This window comes from Coturnix japonica, chromosome 9 (assembly GCF_001577835.2).
Source record: "Coturnix japonica isolate 7356 chromosome 9, Coturnix japonica 2.1, whole genome shotgun sequence".
NCBI lineage: Eukaryota > Metazoa > Chordata > Aves > Galliformes > Phasianidae > Coturnix > Coturnix japonica.
Genome location: NC_029524.1, coordinates 1,761,132 through 1,777,613, shown reverse-complemented (window position 1 = coordinate 1,777,613; position 16,482 = coordinate 1,761,132). Strand labels below are relative to the sequence as shown.

General features: G+C 44.7%; 2 protein-coding genes across 8 annotated transcripts in view; one reads left to right on the top strand and one right to left on the bottom strand.

The window, feature by feature from the left end:
* The window catches only part of LIMS2 (LIM zinc finger domain containing 2), a 62,447-nt gene that overhangs the window by 14,994 nt on the left and 30,971 nt on the right, over window positions 1-16,482 (bottom strand). For 2 of the 4 annotated variants that reach the window (XR_004308290.1, XR_004308292.1), the window contains 2 exons: window positions 16,092-16,249; window positions 13,484-13,620 (listed from right to left, as the gene is read on the bottom strand). The gene's annotated coding sequence lies outside the window, so the exon portion shown is untranslated. Of the gene's footprint in view, window positions 1-7,611; window positions 10,566-13,483; window positions 13,621-16,091; window positions 16,250-16,482 lie in introns of those variants that run through there. The other 2 variants (XR_004308291.1, XR_004308293.1) reach the window with 2 other exon arrangements.
* MYO7B (myosin VIIB) overlaps window positions 1-16,482 on the top strand; it is a 47,050-nt gene that overhangs the window by 22,286 nt on the left and 8,282 nt on the right. For 3 of the 4 annotated variants that reach the window (XM_015871004.2, XM_015871002.2, XM_015871005.2), the window contains 19 exons: window positions 88-195; window positions 415-591; window positions 1,988-2,197; window positions 2,773-2,937; window positions 3,209-3,289; window positions 3,715-3,842; window positions 5,354-5,480; window positions 6,085-6,204; window positions 7,039-7,212; window positions 8,159-8,386; window positions 8,787-8,954; window positions 9,490-9,607; window positions 9,706-9,832; window positions 10,324-10,493; window positions 11,086-11,267; window positions 12,244-12,371; window positions 12,875-13,032; window positions 13,523-13,676; window positions 15,624-15,779. In XM_015871004.2, coding sequence (XP_015726490.1) covers window positions 88-195; window positions 415-591; window positions 1,988-2,197; window positions 2,773-2,937; window positions 3,209-3,289; window positions 3,715-3,842; window positions 5,354-5,480; window positions 6,085-6,204; window positions 7,039-7,212; window positions 8,159-8,386; window positions 8,787-8,954; window positions 9,490-9,607; window positions 9,706-9,832; window positions 10,324-10,493; window positions 11,086-11,267; window positions 12,244-12,371; window positions 12,875-13,032; window positions 13,523-13,676; window positions 15,624-15,779 — 2,879 coding nt within the window. The remainder of the gene's footprint in view (window positions 1-87; window positions 196-414; window positions 592-1,987; window positions 2,198-2,772; window positions 2,938-3,208; window positions 3,290-3,714; window positions 3,843-5,353; window positions 5,481-6,084; window positions 6,205-7,038; window positions 7,213-8,158; window positions 8,387-8,786; window positions 8,955-9,489; window positions 9,608-9,705; window positions 9,833-10,323; window positions 10,494-11,085; window positions 11,268-12,243; window positions 12,372-12,874; window positions 13,033-13,522; window positions 13,677-15,623; window positions 15,780-16,482) is intronic. The other variant, XM_015871003.2, reaches the window with a different exon arrangement.

The following is a 16,482-nucleotide window of genomic DNA, read 5'->3' as shown; positions in this document are numbered from 1 at the left end:
ATATAACCCTGGTGTGGACAGCTTGCTAATGGTGTAACTTGCTCAGCAGTTTTAGAAACAGTAACAGAATGGTTCTGTTGCCTACAGAACAAGGTCAAGCTGGAGGCAAGGAATATCCGCTTGGAAGAAGAGAAACGTCTCATTAGTGTCCTGGGCCCAGTGAAAGCAATGGAAGAAGCAATGAGGTTAGAAAAGGTAGGTATGTCAGCTAAGGAATACTGAACATAATACGCTTTTCCTGTACAATCACTAAGTGATACAATTCTTGAATATAGAACATTATTATCAATAGACCAGCAGTCTACAAAGACAGCTGTAGGAGCAAAGCAGTTTGTAATTGCCTTTTATCCCTGCACCCATTTCTTTTAGCAGAATGATGTTCCAATCATGCTTAATGAACTTCTGTGTTTAAAGGAACATCTAGCTACTCTGGAAGAAGAGGAGGAGGAAGGACTAAGGATGAATGATGATTATGTCGACAGACACGCTAATTATGATGTTATCAGCGACCAGGAGATGGTGGACAAAATTTTTGGGTTTTTACCTTCTATGATTGGAGGCCAAGAAGGACAGGCTCCTCTGGGCTTTGAGGTACAGTGGTCATGTTCATGTAAATCTACCAGATCTGTGAGAATCCCATCAGTGGTCAGTTCTGCTTACTGAACTGTACAGTGAAAGAATCACCCAAATTAGTCATCCAGACAGTCTCTTGGGCAGCCTGCTTTCAGAGGTCAGTTCCCAAAAGCTTTTGGTCACCTGCCATTGAGGAAATTTGTGTTGTCAAAAACCACTTTGCATTTCTTTATCCCAGACCCCCACCAAATAATGCCATTCTGTCCATTTTGGCACCAGCCACGTGTTCTGCTGCCAGTGCTCTCACTGATTTTCCAGCTGGCACAAGTTGGAAGTTCGTGACCTAAGTTATCTCATGTTCTGAAAAGCAAAATTTGGCTGACAGCTGTAGAGTAGACTGGACATCTACTATCTACTACTGTCCATCTGCACAGGGGAGATTAGGTAGAATAGAATGGTCTGGGTTAGTACAGGATATGAACAATAAGGCAGTACCTGTGTTTTGCAACCAGCAGTGTTCTTCGTGAACTGAAGACCAGGGCAGGAGAACAAACTGTGGAACCCAGTAGTCTGTTGGTGCCTGCTGAAAATGGCTTTAGTGTTAGCTGGAAAGTACATACAATATCAGATAAGAGAAAGAGATGCTTCTTACCATTGAATGACAGAATGGCTTAGATTGGAAGGGACCTTAAAAATCATTTAGTTCCACCTCCCTTGCCGTGGGGCTGGGGGCCCATCCAACCTGTCCTTGAGCACCTCAGGGGATGAGACATCCACAGTTTCTCTGAGCAGTCTGTGCTAGGGCCTCACCATCCTCTGAGTAAAACATTTCCCTCTAACACCTCAACTACATCTCTTTTAGTTTAAAACCATTCCCCTTGTCCTGTCACCATCTGTCCACATAAAAAGTTGATCTTCCTCCCATCTATAAGCTCCCCTTTAAGTACTGGAAGGTTGCAATGAGGTCTCCCTAGAGCCTTCTCCAGGCTGAACAAGCCCAGCTTGTTCTGTGATCACCACTAAAGACTGTGGTGTGCTAAATACATGAAGAGAACTTTCAAGGGCACTATCAAGAAATTGTTGCTATATGTATAAATATATAATAGAAATTATTAGCAATTGAAGTTAACCTCTGGTTAGGTTAAAATCTAAAAGAGCAGTATAGCACTGAAACTATTACATCTAATTCACTAGTCAACCTAGCCTCACTCAAGTAACAGACAAGTTTCTCTCACATGGAAGTTCCAAAACGCTACTTTTCCTATAGAAATTCCAAACTAAAAGATTCCTGTTTCCTCATATACTGACCATTCACCCTGTCTTCATAGGAGAGGTGCTCCACCCATCTGATGATCTTTGTTGCCCTTGTCCACCAGAATCCCCCAAGTCTTTTTCTTCTTCATGTTCTGCACAGGATTTGGAAACAAAGCCCAGCAAGCTGGAAGAGGTGGATCTGGACATGATTCCTATGAGCATGGAGCTAGAAGAGGAAGCAGATGGCTTGGAAGACTACACCTTCCCAAAGTTTGCAGCTACTTATTTCCAGGGGTCATCTACACATACACACATCCGGAAACCACTGCGGCACCCATTACTCTACCATGACGACAAGGACAACGTCCTGGTATCTTGCTCCTTGTTGATGAACCTGCTCCCCTCACCTCAGCACAGCCCTAGGAGCCAGAGACTTTAGAGCCAAACAGATACTCCTAATCACTTGTATGAAAGTAGTTGTTCACGTCAGCATTTTGTGGTGCTTTGCATGCAGGCATTTCACACAGATACCCACCTAGCACAAGATCTTTGGTCACCTTTAGTCTGATGACAGAGAGCTCTCTGAGGCTTATTTGGCTTCTTCAGATAGCCTCTAAAGGCCAGAAGTGGTCTGGTGGGTAAAGGCAGAGTGATGTTCAGTGAGTTTGTTTTCACTCCAGCCAGAGCACACCTATGAAGTGCCAGTAAAGAGAGCGCTGAGAGCTGAGCAACCACAGAGCATATCTGATATTCCCACTAGAGCTGCACCCTCTTCCTGAGTGTGTTGTGAACATTGCTCACATGGTTGGATAAGAAAGTAGACTTCAAGTGTGAATGGCAGGAGACAGGGATTAACAGCTTGAACTGGGTAAAAGAGGGCATGAAGCATGGCATGAAGCATTCTGTGCACTTGGCAGTGTCTGACTGTGCTTCCTGTCTCTGCAGGCTTCTCTAGTTGTGTGGGTTATCATCCTGAGATTCATGGGGGACCTTCCAGAGCCAACAATGTTTGCCAAGAACGCCACCAAGAGTGGTTCCGTGATGACACAGATATATGACACACTTGGCAGAAAAAACCAAGTCCAGTTCAAGAACAACAGCCCAGATATGGTGAGATGATCAAGCCATGTTTGTATTTTTATATGCTTTCCCTGGTTTCTGTGCTGTTCTACTGAGACTGAGAAAAGCTGAGGAAGCTTTGCATGCTGCTGTACTGGAAATAGCAGAATTGCAAGAGGGTGTGGGGTCATCCCAGGAGGACAACACAGCTCCTTCTGGCTGGAGGGGACAAAACAAAACCATCTCCATTTGGCTGTCTTTCCTTTCTCCATGAACAGTTCTTGCTGTGCATAATTTCCTATGTTGGCAATATTTGTTGTAGAGAGAAAGCAAAAAGGATAACAAGATTTCCAAGGGCATCTCTTCCCTGAAGCTGAAACGGTCCTCCAAGTTGACAGGGAAGGTAAGAACTGGAAATAAATGGCCCTTAAGTCTCTTTGCCTGGACCTTCATCCATTGTGCACTGATACTCTGGCAGATTCACTTCAACCCTTATTGCTGGTGAGGGTGAAAAGTTTACAACTGAACTGCTGATATTACAGAACAGTTTACCCAAAGCCTCGACTAGACTAAGAACCACCATGTGCTTAGGACTGTACAGTATGGTACCAAAAAGATTTCCTAGCCAGTAATAGTAGTGCTGTAACACTGTATTTTATGAGTTAGGTTGTATGGGGAGCAAGATCTGTTCCTAACTCTGCTGCTGCTCTCAGCAGGAAGAGTTTTAGCCAGAAAGACTGAGGAGGAATGTCTCTTATTTCCAGGACAGCTGCCTGGTAAGAGGGAAGGCTTCTAGAGCTCTCAGGAGCTCTGATTGGTTTCTTTCAGGTGACAGACCAGCTGAAAAGTGGAGAAGAGGGTTTCCAGGAGGACAGCTCGATCTCTGAGAGACCCATGTCCAACCTAGAGAAAGTGCACTTTATCATTGGCAATGCAATTCTGCGCCCTGCCATCAGGTAAGAAACCTGCACTTCTTTTCTAGGATGACGCACTCATTACATCAAGGAAATCCCCTTTCCTAAGTCCATGGGGTACCTTCCCAGTGCTGGAAGTGTCCCTTTTTTTTATCTTTTAAGATTCCTAACTGAAACTCCAAACCAAACTCTATAGCTGAGACCATAGGCCAAATACCACTTGCATCTCTTCAGCAGCTGGGTCATCTTTATTTGTGGGGATGGAGATTGACTCCCTTACTGCCTTTTCTGGTGCCTGGTCAGCTGCTTTCTGCATGGCTTTTTGCATTTCCCACAAGTAAGCAGTGGGGCAAAGCTCAGGGCTGAAACCCAATAACACACAAAGGTGAAACACAGTCCTGTTATGAGGGAGAGGAAAACCTAAAAGACTGTGAGAAACATGGAATTGATGTACACTACACATAGGAGGGAGGTTCATAACCTCAGTTTACCAGTAGCCTACAGATGAGCCTTCAAGCAGTGTACCCTAATCAAACTGCTAAAGGACTGGCCTGCTGGGTTTCTCAGCTGCTACAGGAGGAAATCCTGCTTGCAAGCAGTGTGAGGCTGGGCATTAGTCCAGGTGTGGTGTGAGTATATGAGTATGAGAGAGTCCAGTTGTTTCATACCTGACCCTGTGAATTCTCTCCTCCATTTTAGTTTGTTTTAACTTATGCAACTCACTTCAGTAATAATGCCCAAAGGCACAGGCTTGGCCTTAGTCTCAATCCTGGGCTATCTCCCTCTCTACCTAATTGCTCAGTGTCTGTCAAAATGCTCCCAGATCCTCTTCTGACACAAACTGCCTTCAGTCAATGTATCAGAAAGGCTGCAAGCTACATATCTGCTCCCTCATTCTGCTTTTCATCATAGGCTCTACCTGGGAGCAAAAACCTCATCCACCTTGTGTCTCCTCACATCATGTGAGTCAGATGCATGCTCCAAGAAAACTTAAGAGGAGTTTAAACAGTGGGTTTGTTTACATGCAGCTTTCTGCATCCATTTCCAATGTCCTTGCTGCAGGCAGCTTGCATTTCAGAAGCTCGCTCTGACCCACTGTGCCTGAGGCCTCTCTCTGCTGTTTACTCATTTTCCTAAAAGTATTAAATGAAGCAGGATGCTCCCCCTCCTCCTTATCCCCAAACCCACACATGTGCTGACAGACAGGAGCCATGAGACACCAGCCACATACTGTGGAGAGCTTAGGGCAAGCTTCACTCATAGGAGACAGCAGTGCCATCTGGCATGTGGATGGAGCTCCTTGGCTCATCACAGCAGGAATTCCAGCACGGGAACTGAACTTGAACTGGTTGAGTAACACGGGGTGGCAGAGGACACGAGGCTTATGCTGAGCCTTTTCCTACCAAAGCCAGTTATTTCTAGTTGTACGTTACAGGTGGTACCCTAGTTAATTTGGTTAAATCTAGCTCAAATCTACTTCTTTCTAACAAGCTTGCTATAGAAATGTCTATTTCTATCATCATTATCTTTTGCTTTCACGTGTTTTATTACAGAGATGAGATTTATTGCCAGATTTGCAAACAACTCACTGAAAACAGCAGCAGGAGCAGCTATGCTCGAGGCTGGATACTTCTGTCACTCTGCCTTGGCTGTTTTCCCCCTTCAGACACATTTGTGAAGGTACATTATTCACCTTTCCTATAGCAGCTCAAATGCCTCAGCCGACCTGGTTTCTTTTGTATTGCAGTGTTCTGACACAAATAGCCACATAAAATGTCTGGCTGCTATAGCAGCTGGTGCTATGATTCAGCAGGAAGGGTCTCATCTCATTTGCTTATCTTGTAATTTAAAGAAATGATTGCTGCACTCACATTAAATTATTTTTCATGACTTGGCCACAACTTCCAACAAACCAGACATAAATCCAAGACATATTTCAACACCCATCTTTAACCAGAGTGTGAGCTGTGCAGAATTCATGGAAGACTTGACTTCCTCCAGATCTTTCTTTCTAAATCAATGCCTTCAGGAATACTCTCAATCATTAAAATAACCAAGTGACTGACCCACGATCGCACTAAATACAGATCAAGTATGTAAATACAAGTCTATGCTTATACCACATCATCCAAGCTGTCGAAGCCATACAAACTCTAAAAGCTCAGTTTCTCCAGTATTTTCTTTTCCAAAGGTCATTCTAAGCTTGTCTATTAGCTGAAAAAGATTTATAGTGCTTTATGATCATTTATGTTTCCCAATTCATCCTTATGCTCTGTGCATACAGTACCTACTGAATTTCATCCACAACGGACCCTCAGGCTATGCACCATATTGTGCTGAACGTCTGAGACGTACCTATGTCAATGGAGCAAGGACTGAACCTCCAAGCTGGCTGGAACTTCAGGTAACTTTTCTTTTTGCTTAATCATATTGATCTGTGTCATTTTATGGTAGATTGCATTTACTGATCTATGCTAACAGATCTTCCAATCTGGTCCAATCATGGACACATGGGATTTAAAGACAGCTTCATTAGTCTGCACAACTTCTTAGATTCATCTCTTCCAACTGTTCCATTAACCTAAACCCAACAGAAGACAGAAGTTAGAGCTTCAGCGTGTGATCTGCACATACTCAGGAGCTCCAGGCCAGGACAATCTACTGTAGGAAACTCTACACACCATTTTTGGAAGGAACTGAGCAGGGCTTATGCTTTTGAAATGGAGAGAGGATGCGTGAATTATAGCTACGGCTACATTGCCCTGCTCCTTCCTTTAAATGTCAGCCTTAGTACTTGTAATTAGAAGTCATGTATGCTGTAAATTAAGCTCTTAGTTCCATTCCTTCCTAAATTTGAATGACCCCATTGCCTACCCTGCATCCTCCAGGGCAAAATGCTTCCTGCAGTCCATCACTCTGCTGATGCACAAGAGGCTACACCCAAGAGTCAACATGCTAAAAAGGCCTCAGGAAACAATCTATCAGTTCACACTATCATGAATCGATTGGCTCTCCTGAGCTGTGGGGAGTTGGAAACTGGATTCCAGTGCTGCCCCAGGGACATCATTTATACTTAAGACCTGCTACACATTGAAGGAACTATGAGCTTTGGAGGTTCACTATGTTGACTAGTGTGAACATACAGAGTGTGGAGCTCCTAAATGTAAATGTCTTCTTCAGTTTTTAAGAAAATAAGATTTGCCCACAGTTGTTTCTCTTGTTTACCTCTGGAATACAGGCAACAAAGCAGAAGAAACCCATTATGTTCAATGTCACCCTGATGAATGGCCAGAGCATCACTGTCCCTGCAGACTCTGCTTCGATCGCCAAAGAGATCTGTCAGTTCATAGCAGATAAAACCAAACTGAAGGATATCTTTGGTTTTTCACTCTACATTGCCGTGTTTGATAAGGTAAGGTGTAGACAAGTAGAACTGAAGCTGTCTTCTCTTTCTGTAGAGTTACAGCTGTGAGAACTACCTCTGATTCCTGGAATCACTCCTGTTCTGGTCCCAGAGTTTGAATCAAATCAGTTCTGAACACCAGCTGAACCCCAGGGCAGCACAGTTCCTGCCGAGTTCTGGGATCCCACCCCTGCTGGCCATGCATGCAGCACTCAGAACTGCTGCAGCAGGTTGAAATTAGCAGGTCTCACACAATAGAGTGCCTGCTCAAAGGTGGATTTCCCACCTTCACTGCTGCACACAACTTTCTTGTCTTGTGTCACAGTGATGCTGATGCAGTCCCTACCACATGGCACATACACTGAAAGCCACGGTCTTTGCCAGTGCTGCCTCTATGAGCTCATGTGCTGTCATTTTAGCCTTTTTTATTTTATATACAGCAATACTGGAGAATACACACAATAGGATAGATAGATATAGACAACAGGATGACATCTTGATACTCAGTGAGGCTCCAATTGCAAATAATAATAATAATTCAGACATCATGGCTCTGGGCAACTTGATCCAGCTGTGGTGTCCCTGTTCATTGCAGCGGAGCTGGACTAGATGGCCTTCAGAGGTCCCATCCAACTCTGAGGATTCTATGATTCTGTGACTATTTTAGTTTAAATGACACATTTAAGGGGATATACAAGGGATGAGAAAAAGTACAAGGAGACAAACAGCAGACTGCAAATCTTGCAGCAATGCCTTTTTATCTTCCAACTAATTTTCCCCAGTAACATCCCTCCACATAATACACTTAATTACCAAAGTGTAACTTCCACATCCATATACTTACCTTTTCAGATACATATATTTCTGTGTTGGGAGACTGGGAGCATTGGCTTTGCTGTCCTTCACTCCAATGCAACACAGGCATGCCAGTAAATGCAGTGTCCCTTTGTTCTAGGTGTGGTCATTGGGTGGAGGACGGGATCATGTCCTAGATGCCATCTCTCAGTGTGAGCAGCTGGTGAAGGAGCGAGGCACACATGAACGCCATGCGCCCTGGAGACTTTACTTTCGGAAGGAAATTTTCACCCCATGGCACAACTCCCAGGAGGATCCCGTCAGCACTGACCTCATTTACCACCAGGTCATTCGAGGGATCCGGTTTGGAGAATACCGCTGTGAGAAGGTGTGTCTCCTTATTCATCCTCCTAAACAGAGCAAACTAAATGAACACTTTCCTGTGCATTTAAAAGCAAGAGCATGAACAAAGTTTCTAGCAGCTGTGAACATCTCTTCCTTTCTAATGGATAATTCCAGTCCAGGTGATCATGCCAGCTGTCACAAGGCCAACTGTCATAGTTCTTTGCCTGCAGCATGTTTCAGAGGGGCAGTTTGGTTCCTTTCTAAGTATCTTTGCTAATAATCTCTTTGATACCATGACTGTGTCAAGTTCCTCTTTCCTTGTGCTGGGCGGCTGTCAAGAGTTATCCAGAAAATAATGGAGAAAACTGCCTTCAAGCTTGAACAAGGTTAGCTGGGCTTTGTGACACCTTTCTAGCCCTCTTTTAATGGCTTAATTGTTCCAGGACGAGGACTTGGTGGAGATAGGTGCCAAGTATTGTTACATCCAGTTTGGAGATACCATCCACAATGAACTTGTGCAGAAAGTGCTCCATGACTGCATCCCAGTGAAACAGCTGAAGTCCAAGCCCCTGGAAAAGTGGGTGAGCCTTATCACCTATGCGCATGCTAAGGTAAGAGATTTGTGTGGCACTGCTGGGTAACCACACTCGAGCACCAGCTTCTGCTTCCTTCCCCATTCCCATTTATGAATTGTTCATTGAGGGAAGAAGGGAAAACAGCTCAGATTGCACATTCCAAATAGGAGTGGGAGAGAGGAGAACCTTTCCACTCACTCTTCCATACAGGGCTCAGCAATGAGCCAGAATGAATGAAGTATATTTAAATCTCTGAATAGAGTTTCTTCGAATGGAGTCAAGATTTTAGTCTGGAAATACTACCTGAATAATTGTCATGGCACCCAAAACGTGCTAGACTCTGATCAGTCAGTGGGGATTTGAAGGAAATCTGGAATCCACTTGCCTACAAGCAGCCTTAGCTGCATGAAGCTCTGTGTCTGGTCCCACTGTGAATTTCCTCGGGTACTGCTGCCATCACTTACAGCAGGGGGCTGCAGGGAACCTCCTGGAACAGACCTGCTCTTCATTGTCTCCAGATCATGCAAATCAGAACTCGCTGAGAAAAACTGGTTCTCTTTTTCTCCTGCAGGCCCCATACACACAGGATCGTCTCTCCCGTCAGGCTGTGAAGGAACAACTTGTAGATTTTGCTCGCTTTCAGTGGCCTTTGCTTTTCTCCAGATTCTTTGAAGTCACTAAGTTTTCAGGTAATATCCCAAGCCTAAGAGTTATGGACAGATGTAAGTTCAATAGAGGAAAATGTACATAGCATTGATAAGGAGGTGTTATTTTTCTGCATTTTCAGGTCCCAGCTTGCCCAAGAACCACTTTATACTTGCTGTAAATTGGAAGGGTATCTGCTTCTTGGATGAGTCAGAAAAGCGGCTCCTGGAGCTGACCTTCCCAGAGATAACAGGCATCCATACAAACAGGTGAGTGCCCAGAAAGGCAAGATCTGAAGAAGGCAGTCCTGCTCATATTCAGAATGGGGTTCCATGTAAGAGGGTGGTATACTTTCTCTGCGATTCCCCTAAGTGATTTCATCTGAACCTGGAATGGTGAGTTAGCCTAGGTCTGGGAAACAAGAGAAACATGTTCCAAGCAGCCTAGAAAGGACATGATGAACTGGCTGAATCTTCCCAATCAGTAAAGGGAAAGATAACACTGCTCAGATGGAATAACATAAGGAACTAAATGAGATTTTATTCTTGCTCAGTTGTTCCATAAGAAGGGTGTTTTCTTGTCTAGAGTGAAGCATTTTTATACAAAACATGGTGGAGCCCAGAGAACCTGAACCATTTCACAGAGCCATAAACTTCTAATATAAATTAGGATCTATGGAGTTGTCCACCACCTCGGCTGTGACTGCAGATAGCTCTGTATTTTTGGATGCTCTGGTAACAAACTGCTTGATAACACACAGGGCAGTGAAATCATTTGGACAGAGTTGCACTCTCATCACCCTTCGTGCTGAAGAGTTTGTCCTGACATCTGTGAACAGCATTGTCATCGCTGAGCTGGTGGTGATGTTCCTGGAGGGGCTCAAGAAGAGATCACGATTTGCTGTGGCAATGCATGAGAAAAAATCCCAAGGTGAGTCCTGGATCTCTTCTGCAGGGTGAGGAAGGCATCTGGAGAGAACTCACAGCACTAGTTTAAAAAGAGCTTGAAGAGAAGTGGGAAAAGTTCAGCCAAGGGCTGCTTTGCTCCAGGAACAACATTCAGTGGTCAGCACAGTAATACAGAGTGTAAGGCAATGTGATTCAAATCTTTTGCTTACAAATCAGCCTACCTTCTATTTGCCTATTTTGTTTAGATCTTACAGTGGCCAGCAGCTCAGCCTGCTGACAGCAGGAAGCTGGATCTGGGCTCCCTGGAAATACTTCCCAGAAAAAATTCTTCCCATGCTTTGCTGCCAGCTCTAGACTCAAATTCTGCAACCATTTGATTCAAATGGAGTTCTACTGTTGCCCTCACTGGAATAAAAATATCAGGCTAGCGTAGGAAATTTAACTGATTCCTCTGAAGTGTTGGTTGAGGATTAGCTTTATTTACACAAACCACTTACTGTTGCTAATCAAATTCCGGACTCCAAAATACAATTCTCTTGTCTTTCTTGTTGAAACGCCTTTGCATTTTCTTGGTCTGTCAAGCCTGAACAGTACTCCCTTATTCTGTATTCCAGAAGATCCTGCCATCCTGTCCTTCAAGAAGGGAGACTTGCTAATCTTGACCGAGGATAAAAGGCTGGATGCAAATTCTGGCTGGATCCATGCCCAGAATGACAGGACAGGCAAAACGGGGAATGTATTTCTGGAGGAGATGTACATCATTCCTTCTCTTACAAAGCCCTCCAGTCAAGTACTGGTAAGAAGAGTCTCTTTTAAGAGACTGGAAGATAGATAATGGTTAATTATGATTACACTTTTAAGTGGAAATTAATTGTTCTTCCAATGTCAGATAAGTTCTACATCTCCCAGTGATGCAAAAGCATTTCTTTATGCCCTGTCTGAACTGCCTGAAAACAAAACTAAATGTAGCCCAAACTCTAAGGAGAAAGCTGCAGCTTTATGAAGCAATGACTTTCAAAATAAGGGTCTGTCCAGTATCAGGGAGTTCAGTACCTGGAATTGGTAGCAATTATCATAGGTGTGAAGTTGAATTTTCCCACATAAAAGCAGCATTTTTCATAGAATCACAGAATGGCCTGGGTTGAAAAGGCCCACAGTGCTCATCCAGTTCCAACCCCCTGCTGTGTGCAGGGTCACCAACCAGCAGCCCAGGCTGCCCAGAGCCACATCCAGCCTGGCCTTGAATGCCTGCAGGGATGGGGCAACCACAGCCTCCTTGGGCAACCTGTGAACAGTGCGTCACCACCCTCTGGGGGAAAAACTTCCTCCTAAGATCCAACCTGAACCTCACCTGTCTCAGTTTAAAACCATTTCCCCTTGTTCTATCACTGTCCACCCTCATAAGCAGATTTTTCTGTAGAGCATAATAGGGTGCTTTAGAAGAACAAGTGCTTCCAGAGAGTGAACACAAGGTTTCCCACTGATCGCTGCTAATAATTTCTTCAGTTTTGGAGACAGTAGATTGGATGTTGCGCTAACTAGAAGCTCAATAAGTGGGCAAAAAAACAACCCACCACAATGCTGGTGATAAACAGGTGCAGTCTGAACACGTTGTGCCGTAGATAATCACACATCTTGCTGGCCACTGCTGTTAAGTCTATGAAGTTGCTTTCCTGAGTCTCTCACCCCCTGCAGCACAGAGTACAGCTCTTAGTACGCATCCCCTGCATGTAAACGCTGAGTGACTTCTCTACATGGCTGTGTCCTTCCAGAGTTTGCTGATGATGTCCCCAGACCAGAGGAGGACAGCATCGCAGAACTCTTACACAGAGGAACCTGATGAAGAGGATCTCAAAGTGAAGCCTTACACACTGGAGGAGTTCTCCTATGAACACTTCAGGTGAAGCTACCAGTGCAGTGTGAGCACAAGGAAAGTTCTAGGTTTTAAGGATCACTGAAGACCAATAAGAAACCTTTTCAGATTGGGTTTCTTTTTGTTCCCTGTAACGAAGTGTAACTTTGGCACATCACCTGCTTCTACCTGTTGTCTGCAGCAATGCAAAGGGATGGGCAGACAAATCCTAGCTGGAACTTTTATTTATTTCCAGCAGGCCCTATGCTTACCTCCCATCCACTCCTCAGTACCAGCCAGCACTTAACAGACTACATCTGAGACATTGGAATTTGAGAAAATGTAGCCTTCCAAACTCTCCTCCTTTTTGCAGGCATTCCCCTTTCTGGATTTTAAAGAAGCTGCATTTTCCCCTATTTGTTGTCTGGTATTATCAAAGGAGATCACTGTCTTGAGAAGGAAGGTGCTTGAGAAAGACAGGAATCTTTTTATAACACTCACATCAATGCTGATCTGATAATTTTGTATTGCCTGCCCTTGTTTTCATCCAGAACTCCTGAGAAGGAATCCATCAGCAAAGCTGTTCTCCAGAAATCCCGTGGGCACAGCCAGCTGTGGGCACACTCTAAGGATCCCTTAAAACAGCCCTTGCTGAAGGCAGCCTGCACAGACCCTGATGTTCGGGACGTGGCTTGTCAGGCCTTCATTGATATCCTTTTAATTTTCTCTTTAGGACCTGAGAACTCTTGGGGGAAAGAAGAGCTGCTTCCATGGAACACCTCCACTGAGATCATACCATGTCCGTGTTACTGGGGGCACACTTACATTAAGCAGAGAAGGAGGAGTGGGGGGGTTTATCAGCTCTGCACAACTTAGCGTTGTTTCCCTTCTCTCAGAGAAAAAAGTCCCATTCCCTCCCAGTGCTCCACAACTTGTGATGACCCACTTAACTGAGAACATGGCTGCTGAGAGAGCGGGATTTATTACATATGCCCAGAGCAAACAGTTAGTACAGCTGAAGTCACAGACAAACAGCAACTGCTGCACAGGGAGAGAGAATGAGCAAAGAATCAGTTACAGACCTTCACCCTAATATTTCCCCCTCAGACCCATACAGAGTGCTTTAACACATTAGAATCCAACTGATACCTCCCACTTACCTTTCAAATTGTCCTGCTTTTGTCCTTAACTGCAGTCACCCATCATGAAATTCATGGGGGACTACCCCTCAAAGCAGACACACTCCTCCGTGGAAGTCACTGACCAGATATTTGTGGCAGCTATCAAGGAAGAGGTCCTGCGGGATGAAATTTACTGTCAGATCATGAAGCAACTGACTGAAAACAGGAACAGGTACTCACCCAGGCATAGAACCCTGCTCCTGGGGACCGGTGTTCCCCAGAACACTGAGGGGGGAGGGTGCACACATGCTGGCCTGACACCTTCCCTTACAGTGAAAGGTGAGATATATCTAAAGGCAGCCTGGTGAGAAAATAAATCATTGCAGAGTTTTCGGGTGTTCTCAGTGGCTGTTCTCCCAGACCCGTGTTGGTTTTCAGTTTCCCAGTGGCAGCATTTCCACCCTACAAACACGTAGTTCACTAGATCATGGGTGCCCAACCTTTTTTTGGCTTGCCTGGGCTTCATTGTGTGAAGAGGAATTGTCTTGGGCTGATGTTCTGGTTGTTGCTGAGTGATGGTTGCACACATAAAGCCAGGCTGGGCTGCTGTGCAGGGAAGAGGTGCAGCCATGGTAGCAGAGGGGCAGGGCTAATTACTAGCTGCCACGGGTTGGACATGCCTGTAGCCTCAATCTTTTACCACCAGTGAATCCCTCTGAACAGTTGTATCAATTAACACACAAGTGGCTTGCAGGACACATTGGTTACAGAGGCTCCTGTGCGTGGATAAGTCTCTGAAACAGACCGGAGTTTTGCTTCCCAACCCAGGAAATGATCATTTGACCTGATTCCATGGGAAGTGAATTGCAAAAAGAAGCTTAAAACGTTAATAAAACAACCCTAATTGTTAACAAAGCAGTTCACCAGTTTCTGGCTGCAGCGTACCACTGCAAAAGCTTAAAATGGAGCTTCTATTTCTTCTTACTCTATACAAATATCAAACTTAACAGAAACTTTACTCTGTTTAACTGTTAGATGGTAAAGTTCCTTGCATGCAGTAAATCTTACAAGCTTAATGCAGAGTCTGTAACCACTGTGTCAGCACCATTTGTGCTGTACTCTACTGACTTGGGCTTATGAGTCATTCAGTGTTTTGAGAGGGATCACTGATGTGGAAAAACTAATGCTTGAAAGGTGGCTATTTCCATATACTTTCATTAGAACAGCAACAAATCTTTCATCCCTCCCAGGCTGCTGCCCTGCAGACCTTGTCCTGCTCCCACACAGACACAAACACCACTGACCTGTAGAATATAAATAGGATTTAAGTAGCGTTTCTTCTTCCACAAAACTAGAAAAGTAAATGGGAATAAAGAAGCCAGGACCTCTTTATTCAGCAGCATCATGGTGTCTGTTCAGAAGCAGACTTGCCAGCTTCCCAGGTGGAACCACTCCACACTGCTCAGCACTTAGGAGCAATTCCTGGGACACAGCTGAATGATGTTATACTCCTGGCTGTGAAAGCAGAGTGACCAGCTGCCTCCTGGCTGCACAGCTCTTCTTGCTGATGAGGGTGAGATACCACAAGAGCTCCAGCTGGCAGATTTCACAGGTGCAGAGCCTGAAGGAATCAGGATGGCTTAGGGTAGAAAGGACCTTAAAAGAGTTCCAACCCCTTCTATGGGCAGGAACTAGTGTTTATATGAGCAGTAAATACCTTGTTACACAAAGTCATCTGCTTGCTCCCTTTTTTCAGAGCAGGAATGTAAGTAAGGGAAAGTAAACTGCAAGTAAAATGCTTGTGTTCTGAGCAAAGCTGGCCAACAGGCACAGCTGATAGAGCCCAATCTGAGTAACTGTGGCTTTCCAAGAGGATGATAGCAAGGTCACTGCTGCCAAGGTGGCTGTAAAACTGGAGCTTATGTTTTATTCATGAGATTTGTAACTGCCATGATATTTATCAGCCAGGATTTAGCATTATCTTCACAATACAGGCTGTGGTTACTGCACAGAAAATGGCTGTCAGCTCCTGTGTGAAAGCTCTGTTGATTTGCAGCTCTCTGCTGAATGCCACAAAGCACTACAGTGGGACCGTGTTTCTCTACCCTATAGCTGCTGTGTGGTCAAAGGAAGAAATATGTGTGGATGAAGCAGAGAACCGTTTGCTTTGTGCTCACAGGTACAGCGTGACCAAGGGCTGGCAGCTCTTGTGGCTCTGCACTGGCCTGTTCCCTCCCAGCAAATCACTGCTGAAACATGCCCAGAAGTTCATAGAGACACGTCAGAAAGAGCCACTGGCCTCGGAGTGCAAGCGGAGGATTCAGACAGTGATGAGGTAAACAGTCTGTTTACATACATCCCTAAGTGCTCAAACATCATCTGTCAGGTGCTGGAAAATCGCAGAGACTAAAATGTTGATACTTCCCTTTCTCTTTTTAGACCTTTTTATTTAAAATGATCATTACTTTTAATTCTCTTACAGATTTAGAACCACTAAGAGAGGTCTGTGTCAGTTTCACTCTTCTCTTTCATTTTAAAAAGCTGAGTATCACATACAATCACTCGATTCCTACAGCTGGGCTATTTTAAACACTGAAAGGCATTGGAGTGAAATGAAACCTGGAGGTATCGCTGATGAGGTCCTGACCTTGCTTTCCTTTGGTGACGTAGTATCTCCTTATCCCTGCCATGTGTCTGAGGATTGAATTTTGTTGTACCTCAGCATCCTCTGAGTTTGTTACTCAGTGAGAAACACCACTGAAGTCACCGAGATCTGCAGAGTGCTGATGTGGCTCTGTTGGTTTTCTGCAAAGCAAAGCAGACCCATGCTAAGAAGGGAGCATTAACACGGTTTCGAGTCCTTAAGGAAACCCAGATGAGCAAAGCCCTGGTTCTCCCATCGTTATTCACCCCAGGGCACTTCTCAGAGCACCAGACATCATCCTTGTCCTGTTTGTCCCCCTCGTCAATCTCAGCATAGAAAAGTCTGGCAACAAAAAACAAGAGGAATTTGCTAACACAGTGGCTGCCCCCACTGC